The 27,475-nt window shown below is 53.3% G+C and overlaps 2 protein-coding genes across 4 annotated transcripts in view; one reads left to right on the top strand and one right to left on the bottom strand.

Annotated features, from left to right (window-relative positions):
• Positions 1-14,986, top strand: part of ABCC6 (ATP binding cassette subfamily C member 6) — a 60,691-nt gene extending 45,705 nt beyond the window's left edge. For 2 of the 3 annotated variants that reach the window (XM_046668485.1, XM_046668486.1), the window contains exons 24-32: positions 2,877-3,187; positions 4,921-5,120; positions 7,438-7,564; positions 8,470-8,571; positions 9,488-9,634; positions 11,444-11,602; positions 11,690-11,856; positions 13,836-14,030; positions 14,342-14,986. In XM_046668485.1, the coding sequence (XP_046524441.1) occupies positions 2,877-3,187; positions 4,921-5,120; positions 7,438-7,564; positions 8,470-8,571; positions 9,488-9,634; positions 11,444-11,602; positions 11,690-11,856; positions 13,836-14,030; positions 14,342-14,450 (1,517 nt within the window). In that variant the 3' untranslated portion in view covers positions 14,451-14,986. Of the gene's footprint in view, positions 1-2,876; positions 3,188-4,920; positions 5,121-7,437; positions 7,565-8,469; positions 8,572-9,487; positions 9,635-11,443; positions 11,603-11,689; positions 11,857-13,835; positions 14,031-14,341 lie in introns of those variants that run through there. The other variant, XR_006889560.1, reaches the window with a different exon arrangement.
• A 5,055-nt stretch (positions 14,987-20,041) lies between these two features.
• The window catches only part of ABCC1 (ATP binding cassette subfamily C member 1), a 126,145-nt gene continuing 118,711 nt past the window's right edge, over positions 20,042-27,475 (bottom strand). The window contains exons 28-31 of the mRNA XM_046668550.1: positions 24,707-24,865; positions 23,530-23,696; positions 22,229-22,423; positions 20,042-21,658 (exon numbers count right to left, since the gene is read on the bottom strand). Of these exons, the coding sequence (XP_046524506.1) occupies positions 21,550-21,658; positions 22,229-22,423; positions 23,530-23,696; positions 24,707-24,865 (630 nt within the window). The 3' untranslated portion in view covers positions 20,042-21,549. The remainder of the gene's footprint in view (positions 21,659-22,228; positions 22,424-23,529; positions 23,697-24,706; positions 24,866-27,475) is intronic.

The following is a 27,475-nucleotide window of genomic DNA, read 5'->3' as shown; positions in this document are numbered from 1 at the left end:
TCATATAGATCTTGTCCTTATTTTGTTAGATTTATACCTAAGGATTTCATTTTTGAGGGGTGCTAATGTGAATGGTATTATGTTTTTTAATTTCAAATTCCACTTGTTCATTGCTGATATATCGGAAAGCGATTGATGTTTGCATGTTAACCTTGCATCCTAAAACCTTGCAATAATTGCTTATTAGTTTCAGGAGTTTTTTTGTCAGTTATTTCTGATTTTCTACATAGACAGTCATGTGATGTGCAAACAAATGCAGTTTCATTTCTCCCTTTCCGCTCTGTATACCTTTTATTTCCTTTTCTTATTTTTATTGCATTAGCTACAACTTTCAGTAGGATGTTGAAAAGAAGTGAGGGGACATCCTTGCGTTGTTCCTGAGCTTAGTGGGAGAGCATCATTCTCACCATTAAGTTAGCCATGGGTTTTATGTAGATCTTCTTCGCTAAGCTGAGGAAATTCTCCTCTATTCCTAATTTACTGAAAGTTTTTTTTTTTTTATCATGAATGGGTATTGGATCATGTCAAATGCTTTTCCTGCATACGATCATGTGATTTTTCTTCTTTAGCTAGTCGATGTGATGGGTTACATTAATTGATGTTCAAATATTGAACCAGCCTTGCATACCTGTGATAAATCCCATTTGCTCATAGTGTATAATTCTTTTTATACATTGTTGGATTTAATTCGCTAATATTTTGTGGAGGACTTTTGCATCTATGTTCAAGAGAGAGATTGGTCTGGAGTTTTCTTTTCTTGTGATGTTTTGCCTGGTTTTGCTATCAGGGTGATGCTGGCCTCACAGAGTGGGTTAGGAATTATTCCCTCTGCTCCTGACCTCTGAGAGAGATTGTAGAGAATTGGTATAATTTCTCCTTCAATGTTTGGTAGAATTCTCCAGTAAACTTTCTGTTTTGGGAGGTTATTAATTGTTGATTCAATTTCTTTAATATTTATGGACCCATTCGGATTATCTGTGTTGTTTTGTGTGAGTTTGTGTAGATTGTGTCTTTCAAGGAGTCAGTTCATTTCTCCTAGGGCATCACATTTGTGGTCATAGAGTAATTCCTAGTATTGCTTTATCATCCCTTTAATATCCATATGATCTGTAGTGATGTCCCCCCTTTTATTTCTGATATTAGTAGTTTGTGTCCCCCCTCTTTTTTTCCTAGTTAGCCTGGCTAAAGGTTTATCAATTTTATTGATCTTTTCAAAGAACCAGTTTTTGTTTTCATTGATTTTCTGTTTTTCAATTTCATTTATTTTTACTCTAATTGTTATTGTTTCTTTTCTTCTGCTTTTTTGGATTTATTTGCTCTTCTGTTTCTGTTTTCCTTAGGTGGAAGCTTAGATGATTGACTTTAGATCTTTCTTTTTTTCTAATGTATGCATTCAATGATATACATTTTCCTCTAAGCCCTGCTTTGACGGCTTTCCATAAATTTTGATAAGTTGTGTTTTTATTTTCATTTAGTTCAAACTGTTTTTAAATTTATCTTGAGATTTCTTCTTTGACCCATGAGTTACTTAGAAACATGTTATTTAATCTTCAAGTATTTTGGGGATTTTCCAGCTATCTTTCTAGTTCAATTCCATTGTGGTCTGAGAACAGACATTTTATGGTTTCTACTTTTTTAAATTTGTTAAGGTATGATTTATGGCCCAGAATGTGGTCTGCCTTGGTGAATGTCCCATGTGAGTTTGAAAAGAATTTATATTCTGCTGCTGTTGTTGGATGAAGTTGTCTATTGATGTCCGTTATATCCAGTCGATTGATGGCGTTGTGTTAAACTATGTCCTTACTGCTTTTCTGTAATGTCCCTCCTTATCCCTGACAATTTTTCTTACTGTGAAGGCTGCTCTATCTGAAATTAACATAGCTACTAACTACATAGCTATAGCATGCTAAGTATATAACTATATGGCTCAAACTAGTTTAAGCAACAACCGAATTTATTAGCTTATGAGACTGGAATCCATTGGTAACTGGCTTCAGGTATGGCTGGATCCAGGGGTCCAACTGTGGCTGTCAGAATGGCTTCATTTTCTCCCTCTGTGATAGCTTCCTGTCCAGGCAGGCTTCTCCCCCAGTGGTTAGATGGTATCCCACAGCTCCAGCTTGACCACCTCAAAAACCCGAGCATGTCTTTCCCAAAAGTTCTAGCAAAGTCCTGGGTCTCTCTCATTGGCCCAACTTGGGTCACGTGTTCATCCCTGAACCAGTCGCAGTGGTTTGGACTGGCCAGGGATGAAATTTGCCCCACCCGGAGCCAGGTAGTGAAGTTAGCCCTATTCCAAGCACCTAGGTCGGCATGGGGAGGAAGGAGGTATCTTAGTTTCCAAGGGCTGCCATAAAACAGATTACCACAAACCGGGTAGCTGGAGAGAAATTTATTCTTCCACAGTTCTGAAGCCAGAAGTCCGAAATCAGGGTGTCAGCAGGAAGGGTTCCTCCTGAGGGCCTCTCTCCTGGCTTCTTGTGCTGGCTGGGGGTCCTCAGCATCCTTGGCTTGTGGTGCATCATGCCAGTCTCTGCCTCCATCTTCACATCACCTCCTTCTCTGTATCTCTGTGTGTCTTCTCCTCTGATAAAGACTCAAGTCATTGGATCTAGGACCCACCCTGAATCCAAGATGATCTTGTCTCAAGATCTTTAACTAATAACGTCTGCAAAGACACCATTTTCAAATAAGGTCACGTTCTGAGATCCTAGGTGGACGTGAACTGGGGAGGGGACGCTCCAGGGTGATGCCATCAAGGGATAGTCAGGGTGGCCAGATCATAAGAGGGCACCACAGGGCGGTGGTGGGGACCTGCCCAAGACCCCACAGGAGGCTCCCCAGCCCTCACGCTCTGACCCTCTCTCTCTGCCCAGCCATCGGGCTGTTTGCCTCCATGGCCACAGTGCTCCTGGGGGGCATCCGGGCATCCAGGCTGCTCTTCCAGAGGCTCCTGTGGGACGTGGCGCGGTCACCCATCGGCTTCTTTGAGCAGACACCTGTGGGGAACCTGCTGGCCCGCTTCTCCAAGGAGACAGACATAGTGGATGTGGACATCCCAGACAAATTCCGGTCCTTGCTGGTTTACGCCTTCGGACTCCTGGAGGTCAGCCTGGTGGTGACGGTAGCGACCCCGGCGGCTGTTCTGGTCCTCCTGCCCCTGCTGCTCCTCTACGCCGGGTTTCAGGTACAGAGAGGTTGGGGCGGCTCCTGGGGCCAGCGGAGGTCACCTCAGCAGGTCCCCTGTCTCTGGGCAGGACAGTATAAGAGGCGGAGACACCACAGTCTAGCACCTGTGCTCATCTCTGTGTTGCCAATGTTCACATCCAAGTTCTTAATATCTGACATTTTATCCTGCGCCTGCGGAAAGCAGCTTCCTCGTCATTCTCCAATTATCTGGAAGCCAAGAAGGCAGTGCAAACTCTCAAAGACCGTTATGTTAGGCTAGACTCTCTGTCGCCAGAGCCAGGGACCAGCTTAAATGAGCTGAAACAAAAGAACAGAGTTTCACGGCCTACGCTCCCAGGGTGCAGTGGGCCAGCTGTCACCGGGCCCTGATCACTCGCTCCATCTCTTCACTCAGGGGTTCTCGGAGTGTGGTCCCCAACCAGCAGCATCAGCATCACTGGGGGCTAGTTAGAAATGCACATTCTCAGGGCCCCGCCCAAGACCTGCTAACTCAGACACTATGGAGGGGGGCCCAGAAATCTGGGTTTTATCGAACCCTCCAGGTAACTCTGATGCATGCTGTTTGAGGAGCACTGGCTCAGCTTGGCTTGGCCTAATTTTGCACACACTCTCTTTCCAGGGGGCCCTCACGGCATCGCACCTTAGCAACCCCCACACAAAGAAAGCTTGCCTGCAGCTCAGCATTCGTATATCAGTCCCAGGGAAGATGCTGATGGGCCCTTGATGAGCCTTGCGTTCACCCCTGAGCTAATTACTGTGACCAGAGGAATCGCTTACTCTGATTGGCAGGGCTGTATGGTGCCACCACCCCCACGGTCAGGTCCCATGATTGACAGCACCCCCCCTGCCCCCGCTCCCGGAAATCAGAAGTAGAAAAAACATGGTGGTCAGACAAAAACCATGGCCCCCGCTGGCCCCCACCACCAGCCCAGGTCTTCTCTCTGTCCTCTTGACTTGGGGGAGGGACTGCTCCACCGAAAGCCTGGGAGTCAGGCAGAAGTGGGTTTGAATCCAGGCCCTGCCGCTTGGTGTCTGCAGAGGCCTGGACCAGCGGCTTCATCCCTCTGAGCCTCAGGTGTCCTGTCAACCGCGACAGACACTAAGGTCCACCTCACAATTACTCAGATCCTATTTGTCAACAGTGTGGCACACAGCCCGGGCGTTCACAAACATGAGTTCCTCTCTGGCTGCCAGTACACACAGTCTGCAACCTCAAACCAAATAGCAACACATGTTATCTGTGCATCACTGTGTTCCCAGCACCTGGCATGGACCCTCGCGTGAAATGAACAGACTTGACTTGGCCAACGGCCGTCCTTGCCCCTGAGGGTTTTGTTCCCGCAGTGACTGGCCATAAGTGAAACAGGCAGCCTTAGAGCTGGGAATGAGAACTTCACACTTCACTAGTGGTTTCTCGATCCTGACAGTCCATTAGAGTCAGGCTCTTTAAAAATACCAAGGTCCAAATGACACCACCAAGGATTCAGGTTAAATAGTTGTAGGGTGGGGGCATTGGAGGTTTTTGAAGCATCCCAGGTGATTTTAAAAAGAACCATGGAATTCTGATTCTGCAAGGAAGTTGGAGCCCAGAGAGGGGAAGCAACTGGCCTGAGGTCACACAGCAAGCTGGGAATAGAGCCTGATCCATGACCCTGTACTTGCGGCTCCCTGTGCTCCTCAAACCACCTCTCTGTGTCTGTGCCTTCTCCCTCCCCATCTGTCCCACCCCAGAGCCTGTACGTGGCCACCTCGTGCCAGCTCAGACGCCTGGAGACGACCAGGCACGCATTCGTGTGTTCCCACGTGGCCGAGACGTTCCAGGGCAGCGCGGTGGTCAGGGCCTTCCGGGCCCAGGGCCCCTTTGTGGCTCAGAACGACGCACACGTGGATGAGACCCAGAGGGTCAGTTTCCCGCAGCTGGTGGCGGACAGGTAGGAAGGGGGCAGAGAAGAGCCTGTAACGCGTCTGTGTCCCCAGAGAGTGAGCCCTAAGGACATACTGTGTGGCCAGAGAGGTCAAATGGCCTGGCCAAGGTCACACAGCAAGTCAGGGATGAAACTGAGGCTAGATCCCACAGGTGCGTTTGGCTCACACCGTGCGCAGGTGGAAACTGGCCTGAGGGCTCCCCAACCGCAGGTGGGCAGGAGGCACAGATGTCAGCAAAAGGGACGCAGCCTCTGTTGCCAGGCCACTGGGCCCGCCTCTGTTGCCTTGGTGACAAGCAGCTACATAAGCATCCTCAGCCTGCAGTACTAAGCGAGAACAAGAACATAAGCTCTGAGCTCAGATAGACATGGGTTCAAAGACCAGTTCTGCAAGTCTGCGGCTGGGCGATCTTAGGCAAGTTACCTAACCTCTCTGAACCTCATCAGCCAAACTGGGATTGTGCTCATGGAGCGGCTGTAAGGATTGAATAGATACACTCATAGCTATTACTGTAACGTGCTTACTACAGGCCCAGCACAGTTCTGAGCACTCTACATGAATGAATTTATTTAATCCTATTAACAATCCCACAGGCAGAGACTGTTTTTAGACGATGAATCTTAGGCACAGAGAGATTTAGGAACCTGCCCAAGGCCACACAGCAAATACACGGTGGAGTCAGGATTTGAGTCCAGGCAGCCTGGTTCCAGTGTATGGAGAGGGTCCATGTACACAATAGGTACTCCACAAATGTGAATACTTTTCTCCATCTGCCCAGGTCCCTGGCCAGCTGGGGCTGTCAGGGCAGTGTCTCAATTCTATATGCCTTCTGGATGACCCGCTCTGCCCCTTCCTGGGGTCCTGGCCTGGGGAGGAGGGGCCTTCTGAACATTTAGAAGCAGCTACTGGGCCCGGCCCGGTGGCATGGTGGTTAAGTTCATGTGCTCCACTTTGGTGGCCTGGGGTTCCTGGGCGAGGACCTACATACCGCTCATCAGGCCACGCTGTGGCGGCATCCCACACAGAAAATAAAGATGTTAGCTCAGCGACACTCTTCCTCAAGCAAAAAGAGGAAGATTGGCAACAGATGTTAGTGCAGGGCCAATCTTCCTCACCAAAAAAAAAAAAAAAAGAAAATAGCTACTACATGCAAGGCTCAGTGATGTCCATGCTCTCTATGGTGCATGTCATTAATCCTCTCAACCATCATGAGCCAGGTGTGACTTCATTCTACAGATGGGTAAGCTGGCATTCAGAGAAGAAAGGGACTCTCCCCAGGTCAGCCGTCCAGGAAGTGGCAGACCCTGGTGGGGGCGGGTCTGAGTTTGTAATTCACTTGTTAGTTGGTTCACTGAAAAGCACGGCCTGTTGGAAAGGGTCTGTGCTTTCTGGAGTCAGTCAGGCAGAGGTGGCTTCAGATCACTGTTTGTCACGTGGATGGACCCAGGCAAGGACCTACCCCTTCTGAGCCTGTGACCTCATCCGCCAGGCGGGGACAACACCACCCGCATTGTTGGGGTTGTCAGGAGGACTAGATGTCATGGGTAGTACAGCCTAAAGCTCCCTGAAGACAGGCATTTTTATCTGTTTGCTTCCTGGCTGTGTCCCCAGCACCTCCAACATGCGAGACACACAGTAGGTGCTTCATGTATGTTGAATGAATGAATGAATGCATGGTGGAGTGGGAATTCCATAAAAGGGGCGTGCATTCATCCATCCGTCCCATATATATATGTTGAGCACCTGCTATGTGCTGGGTCCCGTGCTGGGTGCTGGAGACAGAGTCGTGAACGAGACAAAGTCGCCGCCCTCAGGAAGCTCACGATCTACCGATGGAGCCTGCTAGTCAGTGACTGATGAAATGGTTTAGTTATCGACAGGGAGAGCTGCCGTGAAGGAAGTTCTCAGGGATGCGTTAGAGAGGAAGGAGGAGCAGTCTGGGAAGGCTCTCTGAGGAGGTGAGGTTTAAGCTGACTTGTGCATGAAGATGAGATGTTGGCTGTGTGAAGATGGAGGTCGGGTTCAGGCAGGGAGAACACAAGGAGACATGGCCTGGCATCTCCCAGGGACAGAGAGGTCGCAGCGCAGCAAAGCTTTGCTTGAGCATCTCGCATGTCCCGGGCCCTGAGCTGCGACCAGTGAGGCAGGACAGCGCCAATCTCCCCCACCCACTGTTGGGTGGGACCTGAGGGTGGAGGAGACCATCGCCAGGTCCCCCGTGGGTACTGAAGCCGGCACGTTGGCCAGTCCTTGTGCCCAGAGAAGTGGGTCCCGCGGATGATGCCCCTCGCCGACCCCGCTGTTACCTGCCTCCCCTCACAGGTGGCTCGCTGCCAACATGGAGCTCCTGGGCAACGGGCTCGTGTTTGCAGCCGCCACGTGCGCTGTGCTGAGCAAGGGCCATCTCAGCGCCGGCCTCGTGGGCTTCTCTGTCTCCACCGCCCTCCAGGTACTCCCGACACCCCAACTGGGCTCTGGGGCGCGGGCAGGATGGAGGCCTACAGACCCCTGCCAGTGGGACCTGCAAGGACTCGAGTCCAAACGACCAGTGTGGCTCCCCAAGAGCCGAGGCTGGACCCGGGCCGGAGTCCTCCCTCTCGGAGCCTCCGCGTGCCCATCCGAAAATCGGGGCAGTAATCCCGTCCCTCCGGACGCTGGAAAGACTAGCGAGATGAAGCGCACAGAGGACCTTTCCAGCACTATGTTAGCTTTTTGTTAACTATGGATAACGATGTTTAATGTCAGGTCATGACATCTATAGAGAAAAAAGTATGTAAGTAGCAGTCACGAGGAAGGAGGCGTTGTCATCAGAGCTTCACGAATATTAACTCGTAATCCCGCCCACAACCCCATCAGGGGTGCTATGACTGTCCCCGTTTTACGGCCCAGGCAGCTAAGCTTGAGGATGATTAATGCCGGGTGGGAGGATAGTGCGTGATGGGGAAGGCCTCTCCGAGGACGGGCTCATGAGCTGCGGCCTGAAGCAAGTGAGGGAGGCAAGGAGGGGAAACCGGGAGCTCTTCCAGTGTGTTGGAGGAACAGGAAGGTGGCGTGGCTGGAGATTGTGGGCGAGGGCGAGAGTGGAGGGAAATGAGGTGGGGAGACTGGAGGAGGCAGGGCACATGGGTCCTGGCGAGGAGGCTGGTGATGCTCCAGGTGTGATGCGCAGTCGCTGGAGGCCCAGCCCCTTGGGAAAGCGCTCGGATGGAAGTCAGCTGGCCTGGGTCCTGCTGGGTGTTTGGGAGGGCCACACCCCCCTCTCTGGTCCTGCCTTCCGGCCCCTGCCTAAGGGCACTGATGCAAGCCTGTGGGGTGGTCTTGCTGAAGCAGCCGGAGGTGTCTTCTCCCCCCCAGGTGACCCAGACGCTGCAGTGGGCTGTTCGAAGCTGGACAGACCTGGAGAACAGCATCGTGTCGGTGGAGCGCATGAAGGACTACGTCCGGACGCCCAAGGAGGTGATGGGTGGGAGATGAGGGCGGTGGACCCAGGTCGACATCTGCTGCGGACTTTGGAGCCCCCACCACTGTCGGCAGGAGTCACAGGCGGGAGGCAGTCAGGATTAAGAACATGGGGTCTGGAGCCAGGTCAAATCCTGGTTCCTTGGCTTCCTAGCTTGGGCAAAGCAGGTCACTCTCTGAGTGACAGGCAACCATGAGTCACAGTAATGCAATGGCAACGTAATAGTAACATGACAGCAACATTACCGAAACATGACAGCAACATTACAGAAACATGACAGCAGCATCACAGGGACAGAAGAGCAACATAGCAGAACGTAACAGCGCTGGGCCTCCTGGGAGGGCCATATGCGAGCCGCCATAAGGGACTTCGTACCACCGTCTGGCACGCAGTAACTCTCAAAACGTGTCCACTGCTCTTATTAGCCCCACTTCACAGATGGGGAAACCAAGGCTCAAGGGCGTGGGGTGACCTGTTCAAGGTCACAGGAATAGCGAATGGCCGCATTGGTCTCCCCACTGCACCGTCGTCCCCTCTTCCCCAAGACAAAGCAGAGTGTCTGCTCCTACTAGAGGAAGAGAGGATATTATTTGACAATTAACAGTGGCTCATAATAATAATAGATATATAATTATTAAACTGAATGCAATATAAATTGTTATATATTAATAAAAAATAATAGATGTCAAGAGTAGCCAGCACCATCATTATTTTCACAATACTGGATATTATTTGTTTTTAGCCTTGCTATGTTCTGTGCCCTCTCTCATTTAATCCCATAACAACCCCAGAAAAATAGCAGGAAATATGCCCATTTTACAGAAGAGGAAACTGAGGCTCAGAGAGGGGCGGCTCCTTTGTGAGGAGCCCGGGAGGAAGGCACCTGTGACCCAGTGTCCCCTCCCGCCCCAGGCCCCCTGGAGGCTGCCGTCCTGCACCGCCCGGCCACCCTGGCCTCACGGCGGACAGATCGAGTTCCGGAACTTTGGGCTGAGACATCGACCTGAGCTCCCGCTGGCCGTGCGGGGCGTGTCCTTCAAGATCCACGCGGGAGAGAAGGTGAGTGGCTCACCCACGACGTCTTCCTCTTGGAGGCCAGGCCACAGGGGGGCCGGAGAGACATCACGTCCGCGCCAGGCTGGGCATCACCCCAGGGTCCAGGCCCTGAGCCCCAGCTGCCTCCTCCACATCCCCGCCTCAGGTGCCCCAGTCTTCAAACCCACCACACCCTAACTGAACTTGGCATCTTCCCCAAACCTGCTCCATCTTCGTGAAACCCACCTGCCCAGCCACCTCGGTGTCCCAGCTGAGAGGGCATCTCCCCGACTTCCTTCCTTCTCCTTTCTCTAGCATTAGTTGAACACCTACTGTGTACCAGGCAGAGTGCTAAGTGCTCCACAGCCATCATCCAGTGTGCGTGGGCTCAGTTCCTCACTCTGCCATGAGTGACCTTGGGCTTGAGCCAACTCATGCCTTGGGCTCAGTTTTCCCAGCTGTAAAATGGGACTAATAATGCCAGCCTCCTAGAGGTGTTGTGAAGTTTAACTGAGTTAATACATAAAGTGCCTGGAACACTGCCTGGCACAGAGCAGGCGCGGCAGAAATGTTTACCAATGCTTTCGTTCGTTATCATTTGCATTTTTACTCTGATGACAACCCTAGGAGGTAGGTGCCGGGTTTAGCCTTTACAGTTTCACAGATGCCTGGGTCGGGCCTTTTCGTTGAGTCCTTCCTCTCCCTCCCCACCCAGTGACACTTCCTGCCTGCCCTCCCCTAGGCTGCTCCAGGCCCCCGCCTGAGCCCCCAGCCTCCCGCGTCACCACCTCCCATCTGTTCTCCTGTGATCTTTATTTAAGCATGTCATTCCCCTGCTCGAGACCGTCCACCTGCTCCCAGCCAATGCCCTGCCCAGCTCTCCACTTCACTTGTCGCCCGGCCAGGGCTAGCCAACATCGTGGGGCAGCTGCCTCTGGGCCAGGGGGCCACATGGTCTCCCCTCAGGGACCGTACAGGTTGGCACTTGGTGTGGTTTACCTGGAATCTCCCCCCTCCCCGAACTCCTACTCATCCTTCAAGATTCCACTCAAGTATCCCCTCCTCCATGAAGCCTTCTTGGATTACCCCATCAGCCCCCCCCCCCCCCCATCCCAGGCAGCAAGAACAGTACCTCCTTGCTCACCTCCATTGCTACAGGTCTGGAGGTTGATTACAGAGTGCTGCTCCTCACACTGGGTTAAAATTCAGTTTACTTAGTTGCAGTATTCCCAAGACCAGACGAGTGAGCCCTGGGGAACAGGGGCTTTTTAAATTCTGTATTCCTGGTGCGTAAAAGAGTGCCTGTCATACGCCCCCCACCACGTGTCAGACATTGAGAATGCAACAGTAAAGACTGGGGAAGGATGGGCATGGATAAAAAGATGGGCAGATGGATGGAAGGATGAGGGAGGGGTGGAAGGATAGGAGTGTGATTGGGAGAATGGGTGGAAGGAAGGATGGGGGCAGATGGAAGGATGGGGGTACGAATGGAAGGAAGGATGAGGGATGATGGGGCTGTGGCTGGAAGGATGGGGGAGGATGAAGGATGGAGGAACAGAAGGAAGGATAGAGGAATCGATGGAAAGATGGGAGAGATGCATCAGGATGAGGAGAAGACAGAGCAGAACATACAGACAGAAGGTTGGATGGATACACGGAAAGATGAACAGGTGGAAGGATGGATGCTCAAAGGATGATGGATGGACGGATGGTTCTTGGGTGCAGGGGAAACATCTCACAAGTTGATGCCTAGGAACCCTCTAGGCTGTGGCCGGCCTGCCTTCTTCTGGCCTGGCCTGGTCAGAATGGCCCTGCCCTCTTCTCCCCTGGCAGGTGGGCATCGTTGGCAGGACAGGGGCTGGAAAGTCCTCCCTGGCTGGGGGCCTGCTGCGGCTGGTGGAGGCAGCTGAGGGCGGGATCTGGATCGACGGGGTCCCCATCACCTGCGTGGGGCTGCACACACTGCGGTCCAAGATCACCATCATCCCCCAGGTGAGGCCAGGGGGACCCCGGGGAGGGGGGGGCAGAGGTGGGAGGCGTGGCTGAGCCCGGCTCTGACCCACTGCCCCTCCCGGCCAGGACCCCATCCTGTTCCCCGGCTCTCTGCGGATGAACCTCGACATGCTGCACGAGCACACAGACGAAGCCATCTGGGCCACCTTGGAGACGGTGCAGCTCCGAGCCTTGGTGGCCAGCCTGCCCGGCCAGCTGCAGTACGAGTGTGCGGACCAAGGCGACGACCTGAGGTAGGGTCGCCCCAGCACAGCCAGGACCTGGGGGTGCTCTGGGGAGAGGCGAGTGTGGCCAAGGCTCCCCCCAGGGTCGTCTGCCTCCCCCATAGGATTATCGACCCCATTCTATTCATAATCCCATCTGAGTCCCGTACCTTATCAGCAATTTCAAACTCCAGCACAGTCTCTGAATACCAAGTTTCTTTTTCCTAAATTCGGTTCCTAAATTTATTTGGTGGCAAAACCCAACCTCAACTGACACGAGGATACGTACAGTCTTTCTTTATCCCCCTCAGTATTTATTTTGCTACAAAAATATTGTGTTTGATATTGGGCACTAACCCCCTTCCATCCATCTCTCATGCTTTCTTCCACTCCATCCTATCCATCCCCTCATCCTTCCACCCATCCCTCATCCTTCCTTCCAGCCAGCCCACAACCCCAGCCATCCATCCCTCATCCTTCCTTCCATCCATCTGCCCATCTTTTTATCCAACCGCATGCTCCCTGGAGGTGTCAAGTCGCATATGGTGTATGCTTTTTAAAGAAATTTGTAATTGTGATAAAATACACATAAAAATCAGTGTCTTAACCATTCGTAAGTGTACAGTTCAGGAGCACTAAGTACATTCCCATTGTTGTGCAACCAATTCCCAAACTTTTTCATCTTGCAGAACTGAGACTCTGCCCCATTAAAACAACACTTCTCTGCTTCCCCTCCCCCCAGCCCCTGGGTACCACAATTCTACTTGCTGTTTCTCTGAGTTTGACGACTCTAGGTATTTCATGTAAATGGAATCACACAGTGTTTGTCCTTTTGTGACTGGCTTCTTTCACTTAGCAAAATGTCCTCAAGGTTCATCACGCTGTAGCAGGTGTCCAAATTCCCTCCCTTTTTAAGGCTGAATAACATTCCACGGTACGGATGGACCACACTTTCCCCATCCATTGATGGACACTTGGGTTATTTCTACCCTTTGGCTGCTGTGAATAGTGCTGCTGTGAACCTTGTTGTACAGGTGTATGACTTTTAAAAAATCAAGACATTCCGGACCCCACACCCCGTCTGCCCCCAAGAGTGTTCAATTGAGAGCGTGAGGGTGGGAAGGTTTCCACGGACTTAGAGAGGTGGTGTAGCTCGGCGGCTGAAAGCATAGACAAGCTTCACATCCAGGCTGCGCCACTTACCAGTTATAGGACCTTGAGCAGGTTATTAATCTCCTCTGCCTCAGTTTCCTCATCTGTAAAATGGGAGTAATAGTAGCTCCCTGCCTGTGCGAGGATTGAGTGAGTTCGACGCGTCAAGTTGTTGAAACAATGCCTGGCATATAAGAAACAAGAAATACTTATTTTAATCCTCAAAGCTGTACCCTCACTAACCCCATCTGACAGAGTTGGAATCTGAGGCGTAAGGCTTGCCCAGGGCTGCCCAGCCCCTAAGGCGTGAGGCTGGAGCAAGGCCCAGGAGCCTGACCCCTGCACGGCCATCGTGGGTTCTGGTTCTCTACGGGGCTTACTGTGAGAGGAAGCTGAGTGTGGCAGGAAACAGCCCCAGACGCCCTTGGGTCTCCAGGCTCTGGGGTCTCACCGGCCGCGTGACCTTGCGCCTTCCTTCCTCGTCTGTTGGTTGGAGTAAACCTTTCTGCACGCCCAGGGCTTCCTCTGTGACGGGCACCCCTGACCACTTTGATATGACTTCTCTTGTCCTCACACCCCAGTGAGGAAGGACTCATGAACGTACCTACCGTTGTGGTCTTGATGAGAATCGAGTCAATGTCTACACAGCCCTGAGGATGTGCCTGGCACATGGCAAAGACCAGAGAATTGACATGGAAATAGCCATGGCACAGATGGGGAAACTGAGGCACAGCCTAAAGTCACCTGGCTGGAAAATGGCAGGATGGGAATTCCTACCTGCTCTGTAGACCGAGGACCCCATGTGCGGGGACGTGCAGACACACACCCTCTTATTCCTCTGTCTGTCTTATCCCCAGTGTGGGCCAGAAACAGCTCCTGTGTCTGGCGCGCACCCTTCTCCGGAAAACCCAGATCCTCATTCTGGACGAGGCCACGGCCGCCGTGGACCCAGGGACGGAGCTCCAGATGCAGGCGGCCCTGGGGAGCTGGTTTGCCCAGTGCACGGTACTGCTCATCGCCCACCGCCTGCGCTCGGTCATGGACTGCACCAGGTCAGCCCTCCTCACGCAGCCGGGCCCCTGGGGCACCCCTGCAGCGGGGGAGGGAGGCGGCAGGGTTCAGAGCTGCAAGGGCCGTGGAACAGATTGTCAAGTGCCCCTTGCACAGGTGGCAAGACTGACGCCCAGGGGGAAGGGACGAACCCAGGGGCACCTGTCCAGCAGAGGCTTCCACCTACCTGGCTGGCAGTGTCAGGAAACCGCAGGAAGGCTGGACCCCCCCAGAGCAGACACGCTGGGCTCTCAGAGCGGCCCAGTGCTTGGGCTGGCGTCCAAATTGCTGCCCGTGTCTCTCTCCCCTGCAGGGTGCTGGTCATGGACAACGGGCAGGTGGCAGAGAGTGGCAGCCCAGCCCAGCTGCTGGCCCAGAAGGGCCTGTTTTACAGGCTGGCGCAGGAGTCAGGCCTGGTCTGAGCTGCGCTCCTCAACCCTCCTCCCACTGTGCCAACCTGGAGAGACTGCTCTGGAGATGCGTGTGACTCGGGGGTCACCGGTGGCCCCACAGAGTCGAGTCTAGACCCCTCTCTGCTCTTTGGGAGGAAAATAGCAGAGGAAGTGGCCAAGGATCACAGAGCGAGGAGGACACAGCCACCCCCAGGTCGGCCTGACCAGACCTCATCCAGCCCCGTCCACCCTGGAGCCAGAGTCGACAGCGGCTCTCAGCCCTGGCTGCCCACTGGGCTCACCTGGGGACCTCAGAGTCCTGCCAGTGCACAGGCTCCACCCCAGACGGAGGAAATCAGAACCGCTGGGGCCGGGGCAGTGGTGTGTGTACTTTTCACAAATGAACCCTTTTCCTTTGAGATGATTGTGGACTGACTAGCAGTTGTAAGAAATAATCCAGAGAGTTCCTGTGTACCCTTTATCCGCTTCCCCCAAGAGGAACACCTTGAAAAATGATCGTACAGTAATAACCAGGATATTGACACGGGTGCAACCCACCGACCTTGTTCAGATCTCCTAGTTTTATTTGTACTCGTGTGTGTGTGTTTACTTCTGTGCAACTGTGTCACACGTCTGCATCCGCCACCACCGCTGGGATACTGAACGCGTCCATCACCACAAGGAGCCCTCGTGTTGCCATTTTGTACCCACACCCCCTCCCTCTGGACCCCCGCAACCACTGATGCATTCTCCATTTTGGTCCGTATTTTTAAAGCTCCCCGTGTGATTCCAACGTGCAGCCAGGACTGCAAACTGCTGCTCTGCACCTCCACCCTCGTGCACGAGCTCCCAGGAGTGTCTTGTCTGGACTGATACACGAGCCACCGCTCACACCCAGAAAGGGCCTCCCAGGCGCGAGCACACGCTCAGCACCACCTTCAGATCCGAAAGCGAGGAGCCAGGACTCCTCGGCCCCCACTGGGAGAATCTGCTCAGGACTCAGCACGGTTCATCTGTTTGTGTTCAAGACTGAATCTCAGCTTCTCGGGGAGCCCCAGCCAAAGTCGGGACACCCAGGCTGCTTCCTTTCACGCTTTGGCTCCCCGGGGGGCTCTGTTGGGAGTCCGAGGTCAAGGGTGGCTGAAGGGCCAGCTCCGCTGTCCTAAGGCCAGTGCACAGGGCACCGCGTTGTCAGGCTCGTCTCTGCAGGCGGTCAGACTTCTATCACGGGGCTCCTGAAACCGGCTTCAGGCCCCAGGAAAGAGAAACTCGAGTGGAAAGTAGTTAAACCTGAGATCACGCAGACGGAGCTGTAAAGGGCAGCAGGAGAAATGACACAACTCCCTGGGTCAGAACTTCACGCCGGCCCAGGGCTCCTCCCCGACCTCATGGCATTGCCGAAGGATGGAGGAAGTTAACACATGAAAGAGAGTTTGGAACCGAGCTGGGCAGTCCGTGCTCGGTGATGTTCGCTCTCCTTGTCAGTACCGCTGTTGTCTGCAGCACAGAAGGGCACAGACACCAGCGTTGTTTTAACCTCATCGTTATTGACATGTGGGGTGACAATTCTGGGTTGTGGGGCCGTCCTGTGCATCATAAGATGTTGAGCAGCATCCCTGGCCCCGACCCACCAGATGCCAGGAGCACCTTCAACCTCTAGTTGTGACAAAAACATTTCCAGATACTGCCAGATGTCCCCAGGGGGTCAAAATCACCCGGTTGAGTCCCGGGGCTAACCTGAGCCCCTGCCATCAATTATCCACCGATACTTGGGCGGTGGCTGTGCTGGAGTGTCAGGGGGGCCCTGTGCACACCCACCTGATTGCCAGGACCCGGGGCCTGCCTGCCTGTCCCAGCCAGGTCGTGGAGACATTCTGATGGTCCAAGCTGACAGAGGGCGTTCAGCCCAGAGTAATTTAAATCTGGATCTAATCGCAGCTTCTATCTCCGTTTGCCAAGATGTGCCAGAAGCTCATTCTGATACCTTCAAAATGGGGGAGGGGTCTGCCGCCCTGGCCTGCCCCCAGTCGTGCCTACAAAGTGCTGGCCCCACCATTACTAGCGATTACTAGCTCCATTCTGCAGATGAGGAAACTGAGGCTCGGAGAGTTGACATGACCTGCAAGGTCACCCAGCTAGCAAGTGGCAGAGCGGGGATCTCTCCTGGGGCTGACACTGACACCCGAGATGTCGTGTGGGGGGTGTCTGTCCAACTTCGGAGCACGGGAAGGGACCAGACGCAGCACTTTTTCTGTCTGCATCTGAGCCAACTGACGTCCGGGCAGAGCAACCGCAGCACAGGCAGCAGCAGCTGTGTGTTTGGCAAGCTCCCTCGGGGTCCTTCCAAGGCCACAAGAGCTTCTTTCATGGAGGGCGATGCTTTGCCAGGGAGCAGAGTGTGGGCCCCGGGAACCAGCGCCTGCTGACAAGGCTGCTGTTGGGCCTACACCACAGCTCCCTGGAGACCAGCTTGCAGGGCCATCCAGGCCATTAATCCCCATCGGGGGTTCCTGGCAGCAGGGCCTGGCAGCGGCACGCAACACAGTTAGATGGAGGAAAGCTACCTACAGACCTTCCCCCATCAGCGCCTGTCTCAGGAGGTCCTTTCACCTCAGCCCGTCCCCCTGGTCACTGCATTCATGCACAAAGTCCACCTCTAAACGCTGCCACGGCCATCCCGTTACTCCTCACAGGGGAGGTTCTGTCATCCCGCACCTTACCAGGACGCTTTGATGAGGAAGGTGCTATCATTACGCCCCTTTTATAGACGAGAAAACTGAGAGAGAGCATTTAGTAGGGATCTGAACCCAGCAGGTCTGGCTCCAGAGCCCATGTCCTAAGCACTGTGCCACACTGCCTCTCATCCACTTCTTTAGCTCTGGAACATCAGCTCGCTGCTAAGAGCCGAATTCCACTCTAGTATCCACCAGAAGGGAAGGAAACGGCTCCTTTCCTTCTTGAGCCGAAGGAAGTATGCATATGTATTCATGTGTGTTCACTGTGTTTTCCCCAGAACCTCACATAGTGCACAGCAAGTAGGAGGGTTCAATAAATGCTGAGTGCATGACCAAATGGATGGATGGGTGCATGGATGGATACAGACAGATGGATGGATAGATGGATGGGTGGATGGATGGGTGGATAGATGGATGGGTGGGTGGATGGATGGATGGATACAAGGGTGGATGGATGGGTGGGTGGATGGATAAATGGATGGATGGATAGATGGGTGGGTCAGTGGGTTGGTGGATGGATGGATGGATGGATGGATGGTTGGATGGATGGATGGATGGGTGGGTGGATAGACGGATGGGTGGATAGATGGATGGGTGGGTGGATGGATGGATGGATATGGATAGATGGGTGGATGGATGGATACAAGGGTGGATGGATGGTTGGGTGGATGGATGAACAGGTAGATGGATGGATGGGTGAGTGACTGGGTGAGTAGGTGGACAGATGGATAAATAGATGGACAGATGGTTGGGTGGATGAATGGATGAACAGATCAACGGAGGAATGGCATCACTATGTATGAAGGCATTCTGAGGGCCCAGTATGGTGCTGGATGCTTTACTCTGATCTGTTTCCATCCTCACCACCACCTGGCCAGGTGGATACAATGATCCCAGTTGCCCCAATGAAGAAACCGTGGCTCCTAAAAGGCAAGCTCTAGAGGTCCCCGTGACTTCACATTTGGCCCAGGGTCCAGCACAGAGAGCTCAGTCTTACATCAAAGAATGCAGTCACTGAGCACAAGCTGTGTGCCCATGGTGCGCATTCAGCAAGGAATGAACCGATTAACCCCCTGCTCTCACAGAGCTGCCACCGTCAAACCAATAGAGAAAGGAGCAAGCCATGCTGATTCCAGGGGAAGAGGGATGACCCTGAGGCAGGACTGCGCCCGGCACGTTGGAAGAAGGGCAGGGAAGTGAGTGTGGCTGGAGAGGCCTGAGCAGTGGCCCAGAGTGTGGAGCTGATGACAGCGCTGGCAGGAAGCCAGGTGGTGCAGGGCCTTGAGGCCGGGCTGGCTGCTTCCCCGAGATGGGGACCACAGGAGGGTCGTTACGTATGTTTTTATGGGATCACTGAGGCTGCTGGGGTGAGAATAGACTGGGTCGGGGGTGGGCTGGGGGCAGAAGCAGGGAGACCACTGAGTTGGCTGTCACAGGGAGATGAGGGAGAGACGACGTGGCTGGGGCCAGCATGGCAGCAAAGGGAGGGGACGAGAAGTGGTCGGATCCTAGATGTTTTGGAGGAAGTCAACTGCATTTGCTGTAGGACCCGATATGGGGTGTGAGGATGAAGAATGAACAAGCAGCTCAACGCTGGGCATCAGACCCAACCCCTCACTCGTCTCTGGCCCCTGGGATCGCTTCTCATACGGAGAGCTATGCAAAGCGCCGAGCCCAGGCCCTGGCACACAGTAGGTGCACAACAACGCCTACCTGCCCCCATTCTTCCACGGCACCAAAGCGCTCACCTGGATGAGCAGATGTGCAGGTCCCCCACCTCGGTGCTTCTGCCTCCGCCCTCCTCCAGGCGATGCTGGCCGTTGCCTCCTGATCCTCAAGTGCACTGAACTTTAACCCAGCCCGGGATGTGTCTCCTGACACCCCACTGTCCCGCAATGCACACCCCAGGATCCGACCTGGGACTTTCACACCTGGGGTCAGGCTCTGTGACAGAAACACAACTCACGTCTAAAATCGACTCCCCTAGTCTCACTACCTCACTCCCCAGAACTCAGAAACCATGCAAATTACCGCAGGGAAAGAGACACCTCCCTCCCCAAGCTCCCCTGAGTTTCCCAGCTTCCTCTGTGGTTTGGTTGGGGCCACGTGACTAATTCTGGCCAAGGCGCTGTGAGCGGAACTGACTTGCGTCACTTCCGTTTTGAGACACGTACGAGAGGGAGTGGTCCACGTCCTCCCTTCCCCCGCTACGGTGACCTGGAAGCCAGCTCTTGAGATGACGTCCTCAGACCAGAATATTCTGGATCTCTCAACTGCTGCATGGAACTTGGTGACCCCCGGAGAGGTGCCCGACCCTCTTCGAGAGACGTCTGAGTCAGATATACGCCCTCGTGTTCATCTCCAAGGAGTTTATGGCTAATCCATTACTGCAGCAAGGGTTAACCTATCCAGACGAACACACGGGGTTTTCAAGGGTAGTTTCGGCTCCGTGTGATTTTTGCTTTGCCTGCGTCTTAAAACCTGACCTGGGCCACGTGAACCACACGCACATCACTGCTCATCTTCACAACCATCCCAGATAGGATCAGCCCCATGTTACACACAAGGCGACTGAGGCACGGAAACTGAAGCGTCCTGCCCAGGGTCACAGAGCCGGCGAACGACAAGGGCAGGACTCGAGGCCAGGTCGTTCTGACCCCCACGCCCAGGCCCTGTCCACGATGCCATGCTGAGGCCCCACTAAACCACACGTGAGTCTTAAACCTCTAGGCTCCCCGTTTCTAACAGCTCCCACTAGAGACGACATGATGCTAGAGGGAAAAAATCAGAAGCACATAAAGGATGCCCCATCCCGATTCTCCCGGAGCAGACGGCTGAAACTTGTGTGACGCCCCAAAGAAAATGGAACAGTCTTTTAGAAAGAAATAAAATATATATATATATATTTTTACTGCAAATTATTTGCAAATGTTCACGTTTCCAGTGTAAGTCATTACAAAAGGATCCCCAAGAAAAACTTGGTTTATCTAACGTGAGAGAATGGTATAACTTACAAAAAAATAAATACGTATTCCCGCCTAAAAGAAGAAAGATGCGTCTCTGGGTTTGAAGTCAGCGACGTCATTCATAGCGAGTGTGAATCTTGGGGCAGCAGTCACCTCTGCTTTTTTGGGGTATTTTTGTCTCAACTGAGAGACCTGAAGGACGGGCCTTGAAAGACGCCACGTGTCTGTCTTCTTCCAGGAACACACGGACTGTCAGTATCCGGCCAACTTGGCCGTTCCCGGGAAGGCTGCTCCTCACCTGAGGTTTCCCCTCACGAAATTAAACTCTTAAGACTGCTTTTCTCCCCTCAGCAGTACTTTTTAAACAAAGAAAAAGAAATCACTGGTATTCGTGAACATGTCCTTTTGTCCCGGAAGAGACTCAGTAACTAAAGCGGCAGGTTGTCCACAAAGCCGCCCGTGACAGCTAACCAGATGCCACAGGCAAGAGGTTGAAATGGAACACCCAGAAGCAGAAGGCTCCACGGGACTCTTCCGTACCAGCTGCTCACGCCTGGGAGGTCCCCGGGGTGTCGAAAGCTTCATAACCGTCAGCAGCCCTTCTCTTTCAGGTCCCTAGAGGAGCGAACCCATCCTAGCGATGGGAGTAAAGAGGCAGGAAGGAGAGCAAGGAGCAGACTGGAAGGGGTGAGGAGGGGGGCGACCAAGCTGGGGAGCGGGCATTCGGAGACGCCAGGCCGGATCACCTGTGGGTCCAGCCGGGTCCCGTCCACGAGAAGCGTGGGGATGACGAGGCTGCCTCAGGCCTGCGGAGCCAGTCCCAGTGGAGGTTCCCAGCATCTGAGCACCTGGAAGACCAGAGGGTTGCAGAGAGGAGCATCCGTGGCCCTCGGGATGCTGCTCCGGGGGTGACGATGATCTTTACCAGGCCCCTCTCCTCCAAATTGCAGCCCTGAGGCAACAAAGAATTGTGGGTAGAGCCAGGCAAGGACGGCAGAGGTGCGGGGCCGGCCGCTTCTCGAAGACCTGGAACCCACAGACGGGCTGGACAGATCTGAGGCAGCTGGCTGGAGCTGCTCACTGGCATATTTTATGCAACCAATTTCTCCAGGAGTCTGGCCGCCCAAACCTCCTCGCAGAGCCCCAGGAGCACAGCGCGTGTCCCCAGGGCTGCGAGAACGTGTGCGCGTCTGGTGGAGGAACAGAGATGAGGGTGCGTGTTCTGGGTGGGCTGCATCTCCAGGTCTCTCCTGTTTCTTCACGGCCAATTCCAGGCAGGGCGCCGGAGCGTGGCTGCTCTGTGTTTTGGTTTTTTGGGTTTTTTTGGTTTCAATGAACGGGAGGCTTGGCTTCCCAAGGATGCTGACCCATCCCTGGACGCCGGCGTGTCGGCCCTGCGGTTCTGACCCGATGCGCCAGCTCCAGGGCTCACACCAAGCCGGCATCTTTGGCCATGGTGTAGAAGAGACCTTTCTGCTGCAGGAGGTCAGAGGGGGAGCCACACTCCAGGATTTCTCCTTTGTCCAGGACGATCACCCTGCAAGGGGAGGGACGTAGACATGAGGGGTAAGGAAGGGGCTGGCACTTCGTGCCCTCAAGAACCCACCTGGGCAAGTTCTTACTTTGGGTCAGGCACCTAACACCTTCTACTAGGACTGTTGCAGTAGCCTGCCAACCGGCTGCCCATCCTCCATCCCTATTTCTAGTCAACGTCCAAGTCCTGTGATGCTGCCCCCGGGACTGTCACCTTTTCTATCTCCTTCCCAGCACAATTCACTTTTATTTGTTGCTGTGTTTACTGTCTCTCTCCACACCCAGCCCAAATGAATCTACAAGGTCCTTTAGGCAGGCTCCTTGCCTGACAGCTCCCTGCTGAGTCCCCAGCGCCTGGAACAGGGCCAGGAATGCGGCAGGCACACCACACACGTGTTGATTGAATAAATGATGGAGTGTTGTCAGAAATACCTAGTACACTCAGGATAAAGGGAAGTTCCACCAACTGGGGCTGTCACTAAGTGTAAGGATGGTGTTGAATGAATGAATGAATGAGTCAGTGAAAATGGGGTGAACCCCAAGGCCCGGAGGCCCTCTGTGCCAGGGGCATCACCTCATATAGTCCATGATGGTATTGAGCCGGTGGGCGATGGTGAGGACGGTACAATCGTCAAACTGCGTCCGGATGGTCGACTGAATGAGGTTGTCTGTTTCCAGGTCCACGGCCGCCGTGGCCTCATCCAACACAAGGATCTTCGTCTTCCTCAGCAGGGCCCGGGCCAGGCAGAGGAGCTGGCGCTGCCCAACACTTGACCGGGAGAAAAAGACCAGGAGACGCAGTGTCAAGACCACCCCCGACCTGAGCCCAGGCCTGAGCCGAGAGAAGGGAGAAGAGGAGAGCACTGCCACTCCCCACATCCGCACCTGCGGCAGACATCACTAATCGATCCAAACGCTCCTCCTGTTGAGCTGGACACAAACTCAGAATCATTCTCAACACAGAGCTCAAAGGCAATATTCAAAACACTTCACCAGATCGGCATGGGTGAGGTGACAGATAGCAAAAATGGCCCCATGTCATGCCTTCTGTAGGGCCCTCACGGTTGACTCTGGATTCAGCCACATGCCCTGCTTTGGCCAATGAGATGTTGGCAAACACATGGCTGGCAGAGGCTTGAAACCGGAACACACACTGGGGTCTGCTCATTCTTGGACCTCCGCAGCCATCGCCATGACAACACGCCTGGGCTGCTCTGCTGGAGGATGAGGGACACATGGAGCGGACCCTAACTGCCCCAGCAGAGGCCAACTGGACGGGCCGACAGCCAGCAGACGCCCAGCCACATAAGGGAGCCCAGCCGAGACGAGCAGAGCCCCCTGGCCGACCACCTGCTGTGGCGGCCACTGCTATTGTTGAACTCCCCTGAGGCTGTGTGGTTGGTTGTCACCGTGATGGGTAATGGAGCCAGCCACGGACTGAGACTGGAGCAGGACCTGGAGGACCCCCGCTTAGCCAGGCATTCACACTCTGGGTGCTGGATCCTGGGATGAGGGCCAGGCATCTGGGACGGTGGGCGGGGACTTGGAGGGCTCTGAGCAGCGCTGTCTACTGACTGGCACAGGAGCCTTTCAATAGTTTAATGACTGACATTGTCTATTGAACGGCCCTGGCGTAAGAAAGAGAACGCAGTGGCCATCCTCGTGATAGCTCGTGGGAAAACGAGCCTGGATGGAAACCCATTTTACAGATGCTCAAACTGAGGCTCCGACAGGTTAAGAGACAAACGGCTCATCTCGGTAGCGCCGGGACGCAAACCCGGGCCTGACACAGACGCAGAAGGACAGAACCTTCCAACCGCCTGAGTCGAGGGGAAGCCGAGGAGACCGCACCGGGGTGTCAGCCCCACTGCCTACCTCAGGTTCTCGCCGCCCTCTGCACACTCGTGGTTCAGCTTATCGGGGAGGGAAGACACGAAATCCTTCAGGTGAGCCAGCTCGAGGGCCGTCCAGACTTCTTCATCCGAGTACTTGCTGAATGGGTCCAGGTTCATGCGGAGGGAACCCGAAAACAAAACGGGGTCCTGCTCAAGAGAGAAGACGGCAGACGGCCCGTGAGGCGCGCGTGACGATGGACACGGATAGGACAACAAGGCGGGACACGACGAGCTCTTGCCAGCATTGTTCCAGATGGGGTCCCAGAGTTCCTCAGAATCCCCATTTCCGGAGATGTTAATAATGAAAAAAATAAGCCTGGGAAACCCTGCGTTCAGTGCAATAAAATAGATATCTTTTTTGTAAGACTTCCCAGAGCCTTCAGAATGCAAAAGTGATGGGAACCTTCCGGAAGGGAGACGCAGCATGGGTAATTCCTAATGGTACATGCTGTGTATTCCTCCCTGTCCCCTGCCTTCGAAAGAGAATCTTAGAAGAAATTTTTAGGGAAAATAAACACTAAAGGGCAACATATTACGAAATCACCATGTACAGGGATCAGTCTGGAAAATTCTGATTTCTTGCCTGGCTCTTGGGAGGGTTAGAGATTCTCAGCCTGACTGACAGCCGGCAGAGAAACCAGTGTCCTACTGGGTCCTGAGAGATGCTTGGGAACCTGCCAGCTGGGGGGCAGGAGTGAAGAAATGATCCCTTGTTAATTCCCATCGTCATTTACGATGCTAACGGGAGATTCAGTGGAGACAAAACAGCATAATTCCAATAAAAATAGGGCCCGGCCCGATGGCTTAGCGGTTAAGTGCACACAGTCCACTTCTTGGCAGCCCAGGGTTCGCCAGTTCGGATCCCGGGTGTGGACATGGCACCGCTTGGCAAAAGCCATGCTGTGGTAGGCGTCCCATGTATAAAGCAGAGGAAGATGGGCATGGATGTTAGCTCAGGGCCAGTCTTCCTCAGCAAAAAGAGGAGGATTGGCAGTAGTTAGCTCAGGGCTAATCTTCCTCAAAAAAAAAAAAATTAAAAAATAAAAAAAATAAAAATGACAATTGTAAAGCAGGAACAAATGGACATTTGTCCTGAAAACACAGCATACGTCACTTGCGGTGGCCCCCGCTCACCCCCTCGGCCCACCGGAGCCCACCTGGGGAATGATGGTGATCTTGAAACGCAGATCGTGCAGGCCGATCTTGGCGATGTTGATGTCGTCGATAATGATCTCTCCCTCGGCAGGCTCGTTGATGCGAAACAAGCCCAGGGTCAGGGACGACTTCCCGGCTCCCGTCCGCCCCACGATGCCCACCTGTGGGACGGCAAGGGCCCAGGGTGAGGCAGGAACGCTGGGAGCAGGGGTCGCCACCTGCCCCACAGCGCCCTCCGTTCGGGTGTCTGCCCCAGAGCAGTTCCGGCATCTGGTCGACCCAGCTCCCGCCGGAGCCCTCGCCCTCGGCAGCTTCCCACGACACCCCTTCAGGGGCCGTTTGGGTCAAGGGTCAGGAAGGACCCCCTCCCTCTGCCAGCTCTTTTTATAAGTTAAAACCATAATCAGCGCTTTTTCTAAGTTAGTCGAGATCTCCAAAGCCTCAGGCAGAAAGGATTTTCAATAAAGCCCTATTATCTTCAACTCGATATTAAGCAATAATCTGGTCTCCCCCATGCTGTTTTCCAGTCCTTCGACAGTGAGTTTCCCATTCTGAGCTACTGAAAGATCTCAAAGATTCAGGCAGATCCCCCTGCAGCCCCCTCCCCTCCATCCCAGCTGTGCCAGTAAAGAGACGTCACAGATGTGACGTGGTCCCCATCTATCCTCTCTCGGGGGATCTGGGCTCCCCATCCAATGACCGATGACCAATGTTCCTGGCGCCCATTACACTCTCCCCTGCTCTCTGGGCTCCGGAAGGCCAGCTCCCTCCCCCTCTAACCAAGATGTCACAGAGCAGAGTCTCTGATGCAACGAGAGCCAGAAGCCACCCACCCCGGTCCTCCCCTTGGTATGTGTCAGAGATATCATCTCACGGGAACAGAGCATTCTGAGCCTTGTGGCAAGGACAGCTGAACAAATCCACATGTTCAGAGATGAGAGAGACGCTGTCCCCTGGCAAACGGCCAGGAAGACCCTTGGTCTGATTCCTGAGGGGCTCAAAGGATCTCGGGGCAACGACGTCTTCCAGGAACAGCTTGGGACCAGGGGTACGTTCCAAAATTCCGACAACTTCACATGTCCCTTGGGCCATCCTAGTAGTGAAGATGACATCTTTCTATTCTAGAGATCGCAAAGTCAAATGCCCATGTGAGCAGGCACATGCAGGGGGCAGGGCGGGACCGGGTGAACAGGGAGCTGCTAGATGTTCTGATCTTTCCAGAAAAGCAGGAGATGGATTTTTATATAAAACATTCCAGGGGCCGGCCCAGTGGCGCAGCAGTTGACTGCGCATGATCCACTTTCGCAGCCCGGGGCTCCCGGTTCGGATCCCGGGTGCAGACATGGCACCACTTGTCAAACCATGCTGTAGCAGGTGTCCCACATATAAAGTAGAGGAAGATGGCCATGGATGTTAGCTCAGGGCCAGTCTTCCTCAGCAAAAAAAGAGGAGGATTGGCAACAGATGTTAGCTCAGGGCTAATCTTCCTCAAAAAAACAAAATGAAATAAAAATAAATAAAACATTCCAGATTTTTCAATATTTGCAAATTCTTCAGATTTTTTTCAAAACATATCTGTGGGCCTCATTTGGCCCTCAGGCCACCAGTCTGCACCCTGTTGTCACACTCTCTGAGAAGATTTCCTTCCATGAGCCCCTCTAAAAAAAATGCCACTATAGACAGCTACATGCAAAAGAAGAAACTGGAACACTTTCTTACACTGTATACAAAAATTAACCCAAAATGGACGAAAGACAAGACTTGAAACCATAAAACTCCTAGAAGGAAACAGCTCTTTGCAACGGTCTTGGCTGTATTTTTTGGCTCTGTCTCCTCAGACGAAGGTAACAAAAGCAGAAATAAACAGACGGGACCACATCAAACTAAAAAGCTTCGGCAGAGCGAAGGAAACCATCAACAAAACAAAAAGGCAACCAATGAATGGGAGAAGATGTCTACAATGAGATACCCGATAAGGGGTTAATATCTAGAATATATAAAGAACTCGTGCAACTTGATATCAAAAAAATTAACAATCCGATTCAGAAAATGGGCAGAGGACCTGAAGAGACATTTTTGGAGAGAGGATATACAGATGGCCAAGAACACATGAAAAGATGCTCAACATCACTCATCACCAGGGAAAAGCAAATCAAAACACAGTGAACTGTCACCTCGCATCTGTTGGAATGGCTATCATCGAAAAGACGAGAGAGAACAAGTGTTAGCAAAGATGTGGAGGAAAGGGAACCCTGGTACGCTGTGGACACGAGTGCAAACTGTGCAGCCACTGTGCAAAACAGTATGGAGGCTCCTCAAAAAATTCAAAGTAGAAATACCATACAATCTAGTAATTCCACTTCTGGGTATTTAAAGAAAACAAATACAATAATTCGAAAAGATACATGCAGCCCCATGTTCACTGCAGCATTACGCACAATAGCCAAGAGAGGGAAGCAACCCAAGTGCCCATCAACAGATGAACGGATACAGATGATGTGGCAGGGGCCGGCCCCATGGCGTGATGACTAAGTTTGCGTGCTCCACTTCAGTGGCCCAGGGTTTTGCCAGTTCAGATCCTGGGTGTGGACCTAGCACCACTTGTCAAGCCATGCTGAGGCGGCGTCCCACATAGAATAACCAGAAGGACCTACAACTGGAATATACGACTATGTACTGGGGCTTTGGGGAGGGGGAAAAAAAAAAGGAAGATTGGCAACAGATGTTAACTCAGGGCCAATCTTCCTCACCAAAAAGATGTGGTGTATGTA

Source organism: Equus quagga, chromosome 7 (assembly GCF_021613505.1).
Source record: "Equus quagga isolate Etosha38 chromosome 7, UCLA_HA_Equagga_1.0, whole genome shotgun sequence".
NCBI classification, from domain to species: Eukaryota; Metazoa; Chordata; class Mammalia; order Perissodactyla; family Equidae; genus Equus; species Equus quagga.
The sequence above is the reverse complement of the archived record's forward strand: the minus strand, read 5'-3'. Positions and strand labels throughout refer to the sequence as shown.